The sequence below is a fragment of the Hippocampus guttulatus genome, chromosome 14, assembly GCF_054856545.1.
Source record: "Hippocampus guttulatus isolate MCC_2025c chromosome 14, RoL_Hgut_1.0, whole genome shotgun sequence".
Classification (NCBI taxonomy): Eukaryota; Metazoa; Chordata; class Actinopteri; order Syngnathiformes; family Syngnathidae; genus Hippocampus; species Hippocampus guttulatus.
Window position 1 is genome coordinate 6,652,653 of NC_141274.1, and position 18,503 is coordinate 6,671,155.

The 18,503-nt window shown below is 39.7% G+C and overlaps 2 protein-coding genes across 2 annotated transcripts; both read left to right on the forward strand.

Annotated features, from left to right (window-relative positions):
• Nucleotides 1-1,792: 1,792 nt before the first annotated feature.
• LOC147194716 (MARVEL domain-containing protein 2-like) lies at nucleotides 1,793-8,093 on the forward strand. Its single transcript, XM_086129718.1, has 6 exons — nucleotides 1,793-1,970; nucleotides 2,617-3,661; nucleotides 5,223-5,419; nucleotides 5,504-5,675; nucleotides 7,035-7,085; nucleotides 7,258-8,093. The coding sequence occupies exons 2-6, from the start codon at nucleotides 2,642-2,644 to the stop codon at nucleotides 7,369-7,371; spliced, it is 1,554 nt and encodes a 517-aa protein (XP_085985844.1). The 5' UTR covers nucleotides 1,793-1,970; nucleotides 2,617-2,641; the 3' UTR covers nucleotides 7,372-8,093.
• A 128-nt stretch (nucleotides 8,094-8,221) lies between these two features.
• Nucleotides 8,222-18,270, forward strand: LOC147194717 (occludin-like). Its single transcript, XM_086129717.1, has 9 exons — nucleotides 8,222-8,438; nucleotides 10,302-10,871; nucleotides 11,569-11,772; nucleotides 11,858-12,019; nucleotides 14,425-14,579; nucleotides 15,304-15,546; nucleotides 15,748-15,919; nucleotides 16,047-16,088; nucleotides 16,254-18,270. Exons 2-9 carry the CDS (start codon nucleotides 10,332-10,334, stop codon nucleotides 16,353-16,355), a joined length of 1,620 nt encoding a protein of 539 aa, XP_085985843.1. The 5' UTR covers nucleotides 8,222-8,438; nucleotides 10,302-10,331; the 3' UTR covers nucleotides 16,356-18,270.
• The last annotated feature ends 233 nt before the right edge of the window (nucleotides 18,271-18,503 follow it).

Sequence of the window (18,503 nt, forward strand, 5' to 3'; positions counted from 1 at the left end):
GGGGTAATTACTTTGAATAGGGGTTAGGATTGTCAGGGACTTTTAAATCAATCATATTTGGTGAAATTCCTTTCATTTCAACAGGTGATAAATATTTTGATTTGAAAGATTACACCCATTATCCTCGGTAAATGTTCTCTTCTGTTGGGATTCCCACCTCAATTGAAGAAGGGGTCTCTAAGCGATGAACTGAGGCAAGGTATAAAAACGAAAGAAAGAAAAGCTTGACTACTTACAAAGCATAAGAGGAAACAAGAGGACGAGCAGAGTAAACAGTTTGCAGGGGGATGGATGTAAGAAGAAAGCCAGGAGTCTGTTTCCCTCTAGTGGCAAATTGTACAATTGGGGAAAGGAAAAAAAAAAGAATTAATCCAAAATATTGAAATAGGCAGACAGCTTGAAGCACTGCCAGTCCTCAAACTTTGGTCATTTGATTTTTAAAATGTACCGATGAGTTGCGTCATTCTTAAACGAGGTAAAAAAAATAAAGTCCAAATTTGCATTTGTTTATTTGAAATGTAATAGTTACATGTACAGGTATATGTAAATATATTATTTTAATGATAAAATAACTATTTTTAATGTAATATAAGTGGTATAATAGGTGATAGCTAAACATATTTTACAAATATGTTGTATTATTTACAAGATATCAATAAACCAATGTATTGAACGACAAAGTATCAAAAATATTTTTTTAATGAATTTACAACCAAATCATGCATTCAACTTTTGATGCAATTATTGATAATTAATGTGGTATAATTAACCAACCAATTGTGTGATAATGTTGAATTTATACATAGTTTAATTTTATTTATGGATGAATGTTGTGTTCTCTAAATAAATAAAGCCATTACATGTTTTTATAGTAATTATTTAAATTTTTTAAATATATATTTTAACGTGAAATAATTCTGGGAGGGAAAGACTAGAATGAAAGCCACAAATCCATCTATCCATTTTCTAATCTGCTAATCCTCACAAGGGTGGCAGGCAAGGGTAGACTCTGTCATGCATGTTTTTGGAATGTGGGAGGAAAACAGAGTACCCGGAGAAAACCCACGCAGGGTGTGGGAGAACATGCAAACAGTAGGCGGAGGCGGAATCGAACACCGTTATACATTATATTCCTTCTGGTGCGTGCGTCTTACTACGACTGAAGGCACTATAATCAGACATTCACAAAGAAGAGTTTCACAACTAAAAGGACCCATTAAACTGCAGTCATATTTTGCAGAGGATAAAGAATATATGCTTGCCGGTATTGCTATAGTGTCATTCTACATGTGTTGCAGCACCTTCATCAATTGCAACGTCGATGCTAGTTTCATTAGCCTTTCAAAAGCGTTTTGCATTGACTGTTAGTCTTGAGCTAGCGGACTTTCATAAATTCATGTGGTTATTTCAAATTCGACGGTACAGTTCTCCTTGTTTTATGTTTAGTTTGACAGTAAACTTTAGCTTGGAGATGCAATAAATAGCTAAAAGCAAGTGATTGGCCTCTTTTTCTGGGAGAATCGTTCACTATCTACCAAACTGCGGCTTTTTGCTGACAGCATCGAGTGCTCCGTTCTCAAAAATTTTGCTCTTCAAAGCAAAACTTCTGTGTCTCAAAATCTTTTGCTCCCTCTCTCTGTCTCTCCTTTTCACTCACTCTTTCACACAGCTGAACAGACTTAACGCCAGTCAGCACAAGCAGTTCAAGTTTAATATTTAAGCTTCACCTCCCACCTACTCGCCCTCTGTGTGTACCCGTGTGTGTGTGTTTGAACGGATATCAAAAGCCGACAGTGAGTCACTTGAGAGAGATCGAGAACGGCTGGGCCTTGAGGGCCCGGTGGGCAGAGTAGCCATTTTGCTGTCCATATCAGTTCCAGGGCAGAAACTAAACACCTCGGCGAGTGGCGCAGTAAGACATGGAGAAGGCCAGAAGATAAACCTGGACCTCAGCTAGTTTCCATTGTCAGGTAAAGTGACATTTTCAGCTAAGCAATGTTGGGCTTGTTGCTGTTGCAATGTTGCTGTATTGTTTGACAGTAAGCCTGTACACTTTTATGATGGACAAAAGTTCAAAATAGTTTTGTATTCGAACTCAATCGTGTCAAACAGTTGATTATGAAATGTTCTTTGAGCACTTATTTAATGTCTGGAGATCCAGATAAAGATCTATGACCTGACTGGTACAGCTAGTAGAGTGGCTGTGGCTTATGTACATTTTTTCCGCGGTTGCAGGGATTGTCAAAGCGAGGTATTAGTAGCAACTAGTGATATAGTAGGGCCCTCTAGTGTTATGTCAAAGAATCATCCATCCTTTCATTTTCTGAGCCGCATTTCCTCAATCCTGCTGTGTTTCCTCCAGACATATTTTTTGGAATTATGGCTTAAAGATGCAAAATTGGTTTCATCACACCATAACAGAATTTCAAAAACACAAGTGAGCCCTTGGAATAAAAAGTTGGTTTAAAATATTCTGACCATCTATTACCGTTTTTATTTTGTTTTTGGTAGCCTCGATTACTCAAGGTTGAGTTTGTATACAGAGACAGTAATACCATCTGATTTCTTTTTCACAGAGCAATTATGTCATGATCGTTTTTTGTTTTTTTTCTTCAGTGAATCACTGAAATTAGCCCACACGATGCAGAAGCCCACTGGAGTGCCCGTGTGGGTGAGTCACACGCCCACACCAGAAAGTAGCGCAGCCAACGATGACTCCACAAGCAGCACATCCAGTGCGCCACATTATTTAGAGAAGGACAAAAACGACACAAAAGGGAGTTTGAATAAGCTGAAATCACTCATCCCTAATTCATGGGGAAGCATGAAGTGGAAGTGGGGAAAAGACGGTGGTGATGACTCCGAAGCCAGCAGTGGTCCGATCGAGATCCTCCCTAATGGAACCAGGGTGAGCCCTCCCGCGAGTCCCTTTGTGGAGCGCAGGAAATGGGACGAGACCCCTGAAAAACCTTTTTTAAAAGAAACCAATCAAAGCCCAAATGAGGATTCCCTACTCACGCATATCCATCCTGCCGAGTACTATGCTGAGAAGGTGGAGGTTTACAACCAAAAGTATTCTTACTTGAAGTCATGGCCAGGCCTGCTGCGACTTCTCGCTGGCCTTGAGCTTCTGTTCGGGGCTATGGTGGTCACTTGCGTCATCAGCTACATCCACAAAGACAGCGAATGGTCCAACACGTACGGGTTGTATAACGGCGTCTACAACAACGGAATGGGCCTGTCGGGATACAGCTACAGTGGACCTTTGACTCCCTTTGTCGTGTCGGTGGCAGGAGTGTGTTGGGTCATGACAATGATCCTCTTGGTGTTGGGAATGACCATGTATTATCGCACCATCCTCCTCGATGCGCCCTGGTGGCCTCTGACTGAAGCCTTGATCAACGTAACACTGTTCCTACTCTATATGGCGGCAGCCATAGTTTACATGAACGACTTGAACCGCGGGGGGCTGTGCTACATGACCGTCGGTATTAACCCCATCTTAGCAGGTCTGTGTCGAGTTGAAGGGGGCCAGATGGCGGGAACCGCTTTCATCTTCATCAACATGACCATGTATCTGGGAAGTTTTCTGGTCTGTCTGAAGATGTGGCGGCACGAGGCCAGACGGAGAGAGAGGGTGGACTTTGAGGACAAGGCAATGGTGAGAAACTCTTGCTACATTTTCATTATGTGATACATCAGGGTGAAGTGGAGCCTGTAGAGGCACGATGTCAATCCCACGACACACATAGAAAAGACTGGTTTTCATAGATCAGAAATATAAAAACAAGATGGTTTTTGGAGAGCATAGAGCTTAGCTTCAGTGATTGTGATCGCTGCCGTCTTAGAAATCCACTTCATCGGCAACAACAATAACCGCAACACTGACAATTGCATGCTACAAGGCCATACGGATGCTACGATGCTACAAGATTGGGACCAGTGGCAAGTCTATCCTCAAAAACAATGACATGCACAAGTGAAAAAGAAACTCTGAAACAGAAAAATGGCTACGTTTTCTTTTCTGCCTACGGTTTCACGTCTTAAAATACACTATCACATTAAAAAGAAACATGGTTCAGGGCTCCCACTAAGAACCCGCCCCCCCCCCCAAATAATTCAATACACAAATACAATTCCCTGAGAGCAGTGTTTCCCAACCTTTATTAAGCCAAGCACACACACACACACACTCCATTGGAAAATACTCACAACACACCACTAAACAAAGACATCAAGCTAGTTTTAGTTTTTTTTTTTATAAAAGGTCAGATGTAGTTTCAGTTAGTGTCCTTCTTTTTTAAGCATTTTTGTTTTAATTTTATTTCATGAACAAAAAATATGTTCATATTTTTGTTTTAGTTATTTTTGTTAGTTTCCATTAACTGTCATAATCTTTGAGACTAGATATGAGTCCACAGTCGCAAAGGTCCTTCCAAAGAGGCTAGCATGCTAGTTAGCTTTCAACAGACGTAACAACATTGTCCATTTTTTTTAAATGTCCATTGCTTCTATTCACACTCAGCAAATCCAAAAGTTGTAAATGCCACTTCTGCATCACATCACCTAAACATCTGCCAAGTTATTTTAATTAGGTTTTTTTTCAAGCAGCAGATTTATAAGAGGTGACATTAGCAATCCCACTAATGAAAGTACACAAGCCAAAATCAGTCACAGAACAAAAGGAGGGAGAGCAAATCTGATGTAATTTAATGTCAGTCAAGAGAATCTGCGGTGAGTTTGCTTTCATTTGTTAGTGATGAATAAGCTTTTATTTGCTGGCAAACACGAACATAATGTAATTGACTGTTCACTTGCTTGAGTGTATTCAATGTGTGACACGAAATAGACAAGACGCAGTAAGTTCTGCTGTCACATGTTGAGAAGATTGTCAGTGTGAGTGATTCTGCCCTCACAATAATTTAGTGGGATTTTTTTTTTAATTAAATGCAATGCACTTCTCAGTTCGCTTTAATATGTAAAAATGAACAAAGTGCAGTTAACCTACTGGTTTAATTATCATGCATGTGAAGTGAACCTGTCATCACAGGGATAAAAGAGATTTGCATTATTCATTATAGTTCTTTTTTTAACTCAGTTTTGATTACAAAGTAGAGTGGGTTTGTCTCTATCACTTTTGGTGAGTCGTGTATGTTCAGATGCTGGCAAAAAAAACAACAAAAAAAAACAAAACAAAAAACGTGATACTTTTGTCCCTTCAGAATCCAGGGGAGAACCTCCTGGCCCCACCAAAAGCAAAACACATTTCATTCAAGACTGAAAGCGACACGAGAGGAAATAAAGGTCAAAACAAGCAGCAGGTGCTCACCTCTGACTTCCAGAGAAGCCCCGACTGTCAGAACAAAGCCGCGGCGCCTGGCTGCATCCCCAAAGTGCACATCATTGCAGACTATGTCATGTGAGCCAACAATTTGGAGACATCTGCATGACTGGCCATTCGAGAGTCTGTTTGACAACTTGGCTGTCTTATCTGTCGCTGCAGGAAGTACCCAGAGATCAGCTGTGTGGAAGAAAGGGAAAAATACAAAGCTGTGTTCAATGATCAGTATCAGGAGTACGAAGAGCTTTACAAAGAGATCAGTGCCACCCTGAGTAAGTTCAGTGAACTGGATGCCGTCATGGCACGACTCATCACAGATGGAAAAAGCAGAGAGGTAAGCCATGCGATGACCCATGTCAATCAACGTTTCACACGCTTGTTGCAATGAAAGTAATCCCCTCATCGCAGGGGGTTATGTTCAATTCAAGACCATCCAATAAGTGAAATCCATTAATTTTACTCTTTAGACACACTTTTACAATCATTCAAACACATATATTGACGGTGCACAAAAGCAATAGATAACATTAAAAAATTGTACAATAGTGAGCCAATCCTTCTGTGTTTACAGTACACAAACTGTTTTTCCAAACGATCTTCTCTTACAATATGCATCATACCTAGAGATGTACATAAAGTGAACCTACAGCTGTTGCTGTTTGTAACCCTAAAAAGCAGGATGATGGTTAATGACGTTCAATTATTTTTTAAAAACTGCGCTGAATTTCAGTATTTCCTGTTTCATTCTTCTTCTTTCAAATTGATGCATCTCAAACTAAATAAGCGTGCCGCTGCCTAATGGTTAAAAGTGGAACTACATGCCATTTCTTCAAGAATTAGACCAAAATAGTTATTAACTGTACAATAAAGAAATACATAAATAAATAATCAGACAGATAAAATCCACGAAGATGGAATTGAGTGGGGTTTAGTGTATATCAAATACAAATACGCAATGGCCATAGCATCCAAGTACCGTACTGTAAGTGGCAAAAGTACACACACTTTGTACTTCAGTAGACATGATAAAGACCCGTTAAAGTAGAAGTTCTGAATCAACTTCTTTATTCAAACAAAATAAAAACTACAGACTGTGGTAAAGTAAAAGGGTACTTCCTGTTTGTTTGGTTTTTTTTGACAGTTGATACAGCCCAGTTCAAACGCCAGATTTTTGTGGTCAAATACTGAGACCGAGATAAATGTTTTTTAATCCAGCATTAATGTGACCTATAACCTGTACAACTAAATGAGAAAAATATGCATCCTATCAAGCGAAGTAAAGAATAAACAACTGAGCTATGTAGTAGCGGAGGTGTATAGATAGATGGATGTTAAATGGGACTCTTCACACACCTGCAAACATTTAAAGTGCTTCTGATTAAACCCAAATAAAGTTCAGGTGTTTGTCTTTCCCTGATTTTTTAAATTTATTTTTTGCTTTCTAACAGAAACCTGAAGGTTTGTGCTAACGCCACATTATTATTTCTACTTCCCCACTTTAAAAAAAACCCTCTAGATGAGAGAGAGAGAGAGAGAGAGAGAGAGAGAGATTTTTTTCCTCCACCGTGGCATTTGAAGAGGGTTGTGTGGACTTTTCAATATAATTTTTTTTAAATTTACTGTAAGACAAATAATATCATGCGTGTGTACCTCAAGTAACTTCCAAATCATTTGCTGCTGTTTTTTTTTCCAGAACCGAGACAGGATTCAAAATATCGTAAAGCAGTATGAGCAGAAAAAAAGCGTAAGTGATGATAATGTCGCCGCTACAGTAGTGTTGTGTAGATGATGGTGTCCATCGAGGCTGTGGAAAATCTCATTTGCATCCCGCAGAAAAATGGATTGGGCAAGGTGGCGGTGAGCAGAAGAGAAAAATGGGGTCACCAATGATTGGAGGTTTTTACTTTCTGTTACAGGATCCTACTTTTTTGGAGAAAAAGCAACGTTGTGGCTACTTGAAAGCCAAACTGAGTCACATCAAAAACAGAATCCGTGCTTTTGACCAAGAGACATCTGGATTGAACAAATAACACTTCATTTTATTTTATTATTGTGAATATGGAATGATACATTCATGCGATGACTTATGACTTTTGAGATATAATTTATGAGAATGTACAGGATTTTGCTTTATGTTTTTAACAATTGTGTTGCGTATTATTTGCACTACAGTTATTGGCCTTTACAAGCATATCAAGATGATCAATGTGTTACCTGTGGTGTCTTCCTGGTCATTTGGGCTTTTTTATATGACAGATAAACAAAAGGAGAGTCAATACAAAACTATATTTCAATTTTCAACGCAACAACAGAATAGAATGGTTTACTCCATCACGTGTGTGTGTGTGGATGATGTACTGTAAATATAAACTAAAAGAAAATTGCTAAAAAGAACAATAGCACATTTTATATATTTTTTTTTATTAAATGAAAAGGTTAATTACTTCCAAGAAGGGTCTTGTAATTTGTTGCATTAGCAATTTCTTTCAAAAATTGGTTAATTAGAAGGAATTTATTTCATGTTATTATTTTTGTTTGGGTTTTTTTCAACTATTTTATTTAATAAAACATCTGAATAAGATAACTTGTTTCATTAGGCAGTCAAGAAATGAGCAGGAATTGATATTTTAGAATTGATATACTGTACTGTATGGTAGATTACCTATTTTACACACAAATAACTTTTTTTTTAAACTGAAACAGGCCGTCTAAAAGTCAAATGGGACCTTCAGATTAAAAATGTATTCACTCATGTTCATTATTCTTATTAGTAGTAGTATTATTATTCTCACATTAAATGTTACCTGTATATTATTGTTATTTTATAAGACCTGCCCTGCAGCCATTTTCGAGACAAGCTTTCCACGTGTTGGCCAACGTGGGTTGTGCCGAGGGCTCACTTTGGGTGGACAGCGAGTATTGTTGAGACGCGAGCACAAAGGCTGCGGCTCCGCTGGCCACGACAACAAGGAAACTGCGTTTCTTCTCTGCGTTTCCGACCGTCACGGGAGAAGAACTTAAAGAGGTAAACGTGTGCTGCGAGGAATGAGACTAAAGTGCCAGGCTTAACTGGAAGGGTCCAAAGTTGAAAGTTGGGGTAAGTTCTTTTGTTGTTGTTTTTTTTTTCTCTAATGTCAACATAGTCAAAAGTTGTTTTTGTGCTATGGCAATTGCTTTTGAATGAGAGGCAGTAACAGCACACCGATACGTCCACAAAACCTCAACCTGTATTGTCTTTGTAAAGTCAGAATGTTTGTCATTCCTGTATTGGATTATTGTTTACGATATAACATAGGCTAAACAATATTAAATAAAAGCAAGGAACTTTGTCTCTTAAGCTCTAAAATAATGTCCGTTTTAAATGTAATCTTAACTGAGTGTAACGGTTGAGCAATAGATGATTGGTGGGAGACCAAATTCCTGCTGTGAATACTGTAGCTAAAAAAATGCAACCCCCTCTGACATTTTTTTTTTTGTAATTTAGTTTGTATTTAAACATGCCGCAAACTATGATCACAAAATACTTATATGTTTTCAAACTCAGTTTACAAATTTGCCCTCAAAATAAATGGCTCACAGAAGCTTTGATTTAAGAAAGAAAACGTACCAAAATTTCCGGTTGCGAGCATTATCCACAAGGACTCTTAGTAACTTCCCCTTAACGTCACAGGCTAAACTTAGCCCCAGCCCAACATACTAAAATGCTAATCTCGCCGTTGAGATGTAGCACTTCAACGTACTTCCTCGACACCAATTGCTACTTTCCTATTAGTCAGAGCTTTGACACCACCCTGTGGCATGTCCTGGTTTTACAAACAAAGCATGAAAGAGAGTGTTTATTAATTGTTTTTTTTACTGAATAGGTAAGGATAGATTTCACCAACAAAAAAAAAAGATTATCTCTGAACAGAGAATTGATTCAAGAGGCATTGGTCAGTAATCCGCAATCAAATTGTGCATTGTGGCCCCTCTGAATTGTAATGACATCTAATTGTGAGGTGGTGAGAGATTCCCAAACCTGCTACTGATCAACAGTCAAAGTTTATGAAGTTGTTCACTGCTTTTCCATGCACTTGGCAGGTACACACAAAGCTAACACACAGTGGAGGGAGGAACACAGGTTGGTTCTCCTTACAGTAAAGATGGCTGCCCTAGCCTCTCATCCGTCTTCAGTCTGAATTATTAAAAGCCTGTTGGTTTGAGTTCCACAGTGAAGTGAAGTGTGAGGGTCAGTGAAACCTGAGAGCAGGTTGCAGTAGAAGTACAGAAATACAACATTAGAAATTGGTATTTTCAGATGACACACAGATGCACGATTGGGTGTGGAAGGCAGCCGCACACGCGGTTAACTTTACATCATCTGCTAGTACAGGTCTTCTTGCAGTTCCTTTTAAATGTACTTTGTGAATGCCGATGTTCTGCATGGACTCCAGTGAGTCCTTCTGCCATGCAGACCGCTCGCCTCTGTGCTGAATTTAAGCTGAATGAGGGGAGCCGACTACAGTGGCCGGCAAAGAGGATGGCCGTGTGCACTCTCACAATTCCGCAAACGGCCCTTTCTTGCTGCGCCCTTCCACAAAAATAGATGTGCTACAAAAAAGTAAAAACATTTTTTAAGATCTGTGTCAAAAATAAATTTAAGGACAAATACAGCCATCCCTGATTAAAATTTGCTTGTGACCGTGGTTATTATTGTGAGAACTCATTAACATGTGACTTGACATAAATGAATGTCATTGTTATTAATGACACATCATAAAGGTATTATGAGCAAATCTGTTTTTTTCAGAAGTGTGTATAAAACTGGTAGCCGTTGCATGAATTAGTACACAATTTCAAAAAGGTTGGTAAACCCTGCATTGGAGAGTGTGAATATATGTGTTTACTGTTAAATCAATCTGCATTCCTAAATTGGCAAAAATACCTCGAATGAGCCATTTGTTTTTCTCTCTTCCTCCAGGCGCAATTTTAGGAATCGTGGCACCAAATCATGTATGAACCTCGGCACTATGACAGACCCCATCTGTACAGTCCGCCCTACAGCACCACGTCCCACAGTTTCCATGCCCCAAGAAGTGTGCATTCCCCCCAGAGCCAGTATGGTAGCTATACCTTCAAACCCCCTGCAGACCCCCACTACATAGAGGAGACGCCGCAACACTTCTACCAATGGTTTTCGCCTCCTGGTTTTGTTAAAACCTTCCACGGAGCCACAGTGCTCATGTCTTTCCTAATTTTTGCATGTGTGGCGTCAACATTGGTGTGGGACACGAATGGATTTCGCTACAGTGTTGGTGGTGCAGGGAATGTCGCAGGGGCAGGGCAGGGGTACTATGGTGGTAGCTATGGTTACAGTAGCTCCTACATGACCCCGCAGTCTGCCAAGGCCGGAATGATCTCCATCGCTGCTATCAACTTCCTGATTTCACTGGGGTTTCTGGTGGGAAGTTTCTCCCGTTCGAGGGCCATGAAAGGATCCAGTTTCTACCTCACGGTGTTCATTTGTGACATCATCTTAGCTGTCCTTCAGGTGAGTCACGTGCGTCCATCCATTCACCTAGTTTTCATTCCGCTCGTCCTCTTTAGGGTCGCGGGCAGAGATGGGTAGAGTAGCCATAAATTGAAAATACTGTTACTTTAGAATAAGATGGCTCAAGTAACAGTATTACTCATCACAGTTTGCAAGGCAAAATTTGCATTTTGCGCCTCACTAACACAGATTCAATAATCAAACTAAGAATCAATCGCCACAATGGGCCCAAAAAGCTTTGTTGGACTGGACTGCGGGTAGTCCAAGGTCATGAGAAGCTCTGTGCTGCTTACGCCGCAGCAGCTAGCTAGAAATTAGCTAGCTACTAGTGCACCTAAACACATTATAGAATCATTCCTAAGTCAGCAATTATCATCTCTGTGGGGGTATTCAAAGCTACATTTTTGAGTACCTGTCTCATAAAGGGATGATGAGAAAAGATGGAGAACCATGCTAATTGCTAAGCTAACCTAAGATTGGTACAGCTAGCAGCAAACAGCAAACAGCAAAATTAAGTGCTCGGGTGATTTAGTACACTTTTCACAGACTTTTGGTTGGAATCATGCAGACAACATCCAACTTAATTAAGTGATAAATATATTTTTTTTAATAACCTTAAATCACGGCGCTGTGCTGTTACAGTTCCACTCCTCTGAGGCCAAAGCATTGACCGTGATGGACTTTCCATTAATTGCAGGGCATCATTGACATCATTTTTGTGATTGGAGTCAACCCAATGTCCCAGAGCTCACAGAGCATGCTATACAATCCAATCCTGATGATGTGCCACAACATTCCGGACCGGCCCAGCCTTAGTGGCAGCATAGGAGCTGGCTTTCCTGGGGGGTTTCCCATGTACAACCAGTACCTGTACCACTACTGCTTCATGGACCCAGAGGAGGTCAGTAGTCTGGAAATGAGGAGTCAAGTTGTTATGATAACAAGTAAGGTATCATTTTAATTTCATAAAATGCTTTCTTTCTCAGGCAGTAGCATTAGCATTGGGTCTGATGGTGGTGTTGGCCCTGTCACTGGCAGCTTTCTACTCCTGGAAGACTCGTAGCAAAATCTGCCGCCATGGCGAAGCTAACATCTACTGGGACAAACCACTGGTCATGCAGTCTGAGGGGCAGAATATAGAGGACTGGGTGAGAAATTGTGTCTGTCCGTCTATCTATCTATCTATCTATCTATCTATCTATCTATCTATCGATCGATCGATCAATCTATTTTTTCGACCTACAAAAAAAGATTGACTGGCGACCAGGTGTAGGTGAAGTTCACTCATCGCTCAAAATTTGCTTTGATAGACAGTGGCTAGAAAATGGATGGAGAGATACTTTTAAAATGGCCAATTAATTTTGATGACAAGTGGGTCATTATAGACACATAATCACTGCGGATTTTTGTGGAACCTGACCGTTCACATGACTAAGTTTCCCCTTTTCTTACAAACCGCTGTTGACTTAGAGATAGTTGCTTTATCTGAGGCACACCCAGGTTTCACTCTGATTGATCATTAACTAGTGAGAGCTGCAATGACCGCACACATTGAAGGATCTCTCGTGACAATAAAAAAAGTAATGCAGTTGTTGTTAAGTCATCTTGGGACTGAAAAGATCCATGCTTTATGTTGGTGGAACATACTGTGCATAGTAATGAATGGCTTTGATTGATTGGAAAATAATTATTTTCATTTGAATCCTAATGATAACTCAGGGCACGGTGGTCAACTAGTTAGCACGTCCACTGGACAGTGTAGAGGTCATGGGTTCAATTCTGGAGCTTCTGGCCTCCCTGTGTGGTGTTTGCCTGTTCTCCACGTGCCTGTGTGCGTTTTTTTCGGGTACTCCGGTTTCCTCCCACATGACAAAAACATGCACTGTAGGTTGATTGAATGCTGAATGTCCCTAAGTGTGATTGAGAGCGCAAATGGTTATTTGTCTATGTGTGCCCTGTGATTGGCTGGCAACCAATTCAGGGTGTACTCTGCCTATTGCCCAAAGACAGCTGGGATAGGCTTCAGCACGCCCATGACCTTTGTGAGGATAAGCAGATCAGATCACGGATGGATGGATGGATGGATGGATGGATGGATGGATGGATGGATGGATGGATTATAATGCCCCTGGGTGGCCAAGGTGCTCACATCAGAAAGAGCGGCACAATGTCCATTGAATTTAAGCCCCCCAAAATGTGGCACAACTGTTTAATTCATTACATGCTATTTTGTCAAAATTAATAATAATAATAATAATAATAATAATACATTTTATTTATAAGCGCCTTTCAAGACACCCATGGACACTTTACAATAACAAAAAAAACACAAAACAATAAAAAATTACAGTGCAGTTTTTCTTATAAAAACACATGACAGCAATATTGCGTTTTTTAATGCATCTCAATTTTTATCAACTGGACAAAGTATATTTGAGATGCAAGTGCTGCGTGGTAATAGGAGCAAATGAAAATTGTGTTTCAAAGCACTACGGCACTCCCTACTAAAATATAAATGTTAGGTTGCCAATGTGTTTGTTTTCTAAAAAGCTTACAGCCTCAAACCAAAAGGAAAAACAGTGACATGGTTTCTGGAACATTTAGCATGCTGCCCCAGATCCTTTTTGTTGCTACATTTTTTTTGTAATTTGAAGCAGGAGCCTCGTGTGGCCTTCGGTACTGTAACAGGAATGCGTACTCTGGTGCAACTCATTACGAGGAGAGAGGCAACAATATTCATTTATCCAGAAATGTCCTGACCTACATACTCCCAGTGATTGGGAGTCGGCTTCATTTGAATGCTGGGCCACTAGTGTACCACAGTGAGGGTGATTTTCCTTGCAGGGAAGGCATATTTAATGTATGGTCATGTATAATGGATAAAAGGGTTAGGTTGCCACAGTGCTACTGTGTGAATCCCCACAGAGTAGTGGCAGTAAATGATTCAGTCTTTGCACCACGGCCTAAAAGTTCGCTCCTTGTGGTACAAGAACACGGAAACAGTATAATATATGATCAAATGTCATGTGCGATACTAATTGCAGCATAGAACACTAGATCGGAATTATTGTAATGTCGCAAAATTATTATTTATGTTACCATGAACTAAAAATTACCCTTTCCACTTATTATGCAAGGAATTAATTGGATTAGAAATACCGAAAGTTAAAAATAAAGGAGTTTCTGCATTACATTAACACAAAAAAAGCTTCACTAAATTATGAAAATTGTACATCTTGGCACAATCGCCACCAGATGGCGTCAAAGCAAATCACGTCTACTCAAACCTTTCATACTTTAAAAGCAACACAAAGTGCTTCATAAAGCAAATGATAAAAGTCTTGGTTTGTAAATTCGACATCACAGTATCACAGAGATGACTGTTTTTACCAACCCTGCCAAATTAGAACGATAAAAAAATAAAGTATAAAAAATTAGACTTCCAAATTTTTTAATTTTTTTTAAATTTTCTTTTCTTTTTTTTACAAAAGTATCTGTGCTTATTCTTCCGAAAACATTTGTCTCTTTGGCTTGTTTCTCTATGCTGCATTAGGTAAACCATGTTGGAGAAGGAAGGAGCACTCAGGAGGCACCAACTGTTGTTATATCAGAGAAAGCAGCTTCTGACCTTTGTGGGGGAAACAGCTCATCTTTGTATTACCAGGACACAGACCTCATTTACAGCAATGGAAATTTGAACCGCGACAAGTGCGTATACTACAGTGTTTGCTTTGTCGTCATACAGTCGAAAAGTAGAATAATCACTTTAGAATGTGGCAGTAGAATTGAAAATGAAAAGGGGTGGTGTGAATCATAAGCATCTTCTCTCATTCCGGCAGTTGTTGTCAAGCAAAGACATTGTAGGTTCAAATTTCATCCCATTTTTATTATTATTATTTTTTTAATCAATTTATACTATTGTTCTGTTGCAACGTCGTCTGTTATTTTTATGCCTTGTTAATGAAATTCAGGTGTGATTATGTTATTTAAATTTGTAAAACGCTGTCTCTTCCCTCACCCACGCAGTATTATGTCACCTCAAGATTTAAAATCTGAATGATGTACTGATTCATTTCCAACCTATTACACTGCTTAGACAGCTTCTCGTTTTACAGATTGTACCACCAAGATAAGTATAACCACAGTAGTTTGTTTATGTGAAATACTAAAGGATTTTTGTCTGGACTGTTGTAGTGATTCAACATGATTTGCGGGAGGTGATTTGATGTTGGTGCGCAACAGGATATGATTAGCAAGATTAGCTATACTGTAATCGCATCAGTAAGAGTTTGGCGTTTGCTAACTCAAGCAAGATGTTTTTTTTATTTTGTTTTGGGGGGGTTTTCCATGATAAGCCAGGTTTTTGGTGATTAGAGGATTCCCCCCAACAGCAACAATATTCACTAATTTGCTTGAGTGTATATTTTTCTAGCTCCTGTGAGGTTAGTAGCAAACATCAAGAGGCAGAGCACCCGTATCAGAACAGCAGGCCTGTAGTGTGCAGCAGCTCCTCAGGTGACGCAGACAGCGGCAAGAAACATGCCTTAAGGGTCCAGAGGAACCACAGGGATTGTGCATCTCGGGAGATGGTGGAATTCCAAAATGAAATGGCTTACACCACTGGAGGAGACACTGCTAATGAGTTGGACCAAGACCAAGACCAACATCTCTTCAGGTGACTTCTCCCGCCGCTGATACTACTGCCCTGACATCATTACGCAGAAAATGTAGTCATTTTGCTACTACATTTGTTTGTAATGACAAAAATATAAATGTATATTTTTGTGTTCTGTAATCAAAAAGCCAATGGAACAGTGAGGCCGATTTGGCTCTTACACAAAATGAAATAAAAACATCTGTTCACTCCTCTGTTCAGGGAGTACCCGGAAATCATCTCGGACCAGCAGCGTCTGCAGTACAGACGCGATTTTGACTCCTCGCTGGCTCGTTATAAGAACCTGTGCAAAGAAATGGATGACATCTGTGATCAGATTCACAAGCTGGGTCGAGAACTGGACTCCCTGGACAAGGACTCCATCAAGTACCAGGTAGCCGATCAGAGAAAATGTGTTTGCTAATAGACATTCTGTACCCCGTGACTTCCTTAAGAACATCAAACACAGTATGAGGGGGCTCTCAAGTTAAGCGTTAACATTATTCTGGTTCCATCCTCAGGGTGTGGCCGATGAATATAACAGACTAAAAGATCTCAAAAGGGTAAGTGAAACAGATGTGTACATAATATGCATTCACATATAAAGTTAGAGTACCAATAACTTTTGTTATTGTTTCCCCCTCAATATTTTATGAAACTGTATAATTGTTACCAAATAAAACACAAAGACTTATTTTTCAGTCTGTTCCCACATGTCTCTCTTTTAGGCACCAGATTATCAAGCAAAGAAAAGGGAGGGCAGAGAACTTCGGCAAAAACTCTTCCACATCAAACAGCTAGTAAAAAACTTTGACCAAGGCCTTTGTTAGCGCATGTCCGTCAGTTAAACGCTGACGAAACGAAAATGCAATCATCATTTGACTGTGCACTTTTATATTGAGAAACTTCATAAAATACGTCGGTCACTTTATTTACAACCATGTCGCACGAATGTTACCTGCACAGCTAATGAACTTTGCTCTAAAAATAAACATTTCAGAACTTTTTTCACTATTGTGACCTATATTTGTACAACTCTATTGAGAAAAAAATGTATATTTTTCAGAAGAGAAGTAAAATCAAGCAACTGCAATAATGTGGTTGCACAAGTGTGCACACCCTCCTGTAATTGGGATGTGGCTGTGTTCAAAATTAACCAGTCACGTTCACATTCACGTCAATTGCTTTTCGAAGTTTATGGTTTGGGCCGATGAAACCGAGGTAAAACCTTTTGACCGTAATTTCAACCGGTATGTTTGGCGCAAATATAACACTGCTCATGAACAAAAGAACACCATACCTATAGTCAGTGGCGGGCCGTGCATTTTAACCTTAGGCCTTCAGTGACGTCACATACATTAACACAATATAGGCTCGTCAGGCAGCACTTTATTTCTGGAGCATTTAAAACCATCAAGTATGCATTCACGATTAAGAGCAGGAAACTAAATTTACAGATATTGTCAAAAATAAAAAGATTTAAAAAATACTAAATAAAATGCCACCCAAATTACGCTGTGTGATCATAAACAAGTCTGTCCAATAAATTGTGCAATGTCGCAGTTACATATAAGACACCAAACACACAATAACAAAACAAACTATTCTTTGAAAATAAAATTAACAGATCATTTGCATTTTGAGAATAGGCTATACAACAGCAAATAACTGAAAACGTTGAGCAGCTGAGATTGAACGAATTTTAGTGCACGAAGCTGACTACAATGCGCCATTATAAATTGCAGGTGAGCTGATTTATTTGATACATTTTTGTATCTTTGTCATTTTATTTCGTGACCATTAATACTAACGAAATAAAATAACAAGAAGAAATGTAAAATAAAATTCATTTACTCACCAATGTAGTGCCTGTTCACTGAGCTGGAGATCTACGCGAGTGTCCCCCAAACGTTTTTAAACGCACCGTAGCTTGTAAGTGCCCAGCCGTGCTCTGATGTTTCCTTGCTGCCTTGGTAAAACAACTTAAATTGGTAAATCCAGTGGAAGGTCCGTCTTGAAAATTGTGTGGAAAGTAGTCCTGCAACCAGATCAACGTCTTCTCCTTCGGCCATTTTGGGTCAAAATGCAGCAACAGCTCCCTCTAGCAGGCGCTAATCCAATCACCGAACGCGCACGTCCAGTGTTGACGTAAACCCTTCGAGCTGGCCCTGGTACGCAGACCCGTGATCTGATTGGCTATTGCAAGCTGACTGCGCCCGTTCATTTACAGCGCACAGGGGCCTGCTGAAGGCCCCGAGCAAGTTTAGTTTACCTGGCAACACAAGCTATCTGAAATATGATTGGTTAAAAACTCTACCATAATAAATAAGTTATTTATCGAGTGCCTTTCAACGTTATTTTAAATACAAACCAAGTTGAAATAATACGACGTAAAGAATACAGAGAATAATTTTGTTGACATATTTCTGAAAATAAAATAAGAAATTAAATTTATGTTATTCTCTAATTTACGTTTAGGCCAGCAGAGAAGGCCTTGCTGGCCCTGACGGAAGCCACTGCCTATAGTGAAGCGAGGTGGCGGCAGCGTCATGCTTTAAGGCTGTTTTTCTGGAGCCTTAGAGAAGGTGAACTGTTCAAAATAGTAGTCAGTATTAGCGCAAAACCTTCAGACTTCTGCTGCAAAGCACAGAAAAAAATGTCCGGAACAGCCTACTTGAACAGCTAAACTTTATTTGGGCTTAATCAGATGCACTTTAAATGGTAGTAGGGATGTACCGACTTACGTTGAACGTGAGGTTGAATGCGGTTTGGTTAATTATGTACACAGCCACATGCTCAGTGATCAGAGGGTGTGCACACTTTTGCAACCACGATCCCCCCCCACCCCAAACCTTTACAGCTGTTGAAGAGATTTTTTTTCTATTGAGTTTTTCAGGTACTGTGTCTCATTACACATCATAAAAACTTGACATTTGCACACAGGTGCTTACATCCAATGTACGAGGCATTAGCAATCA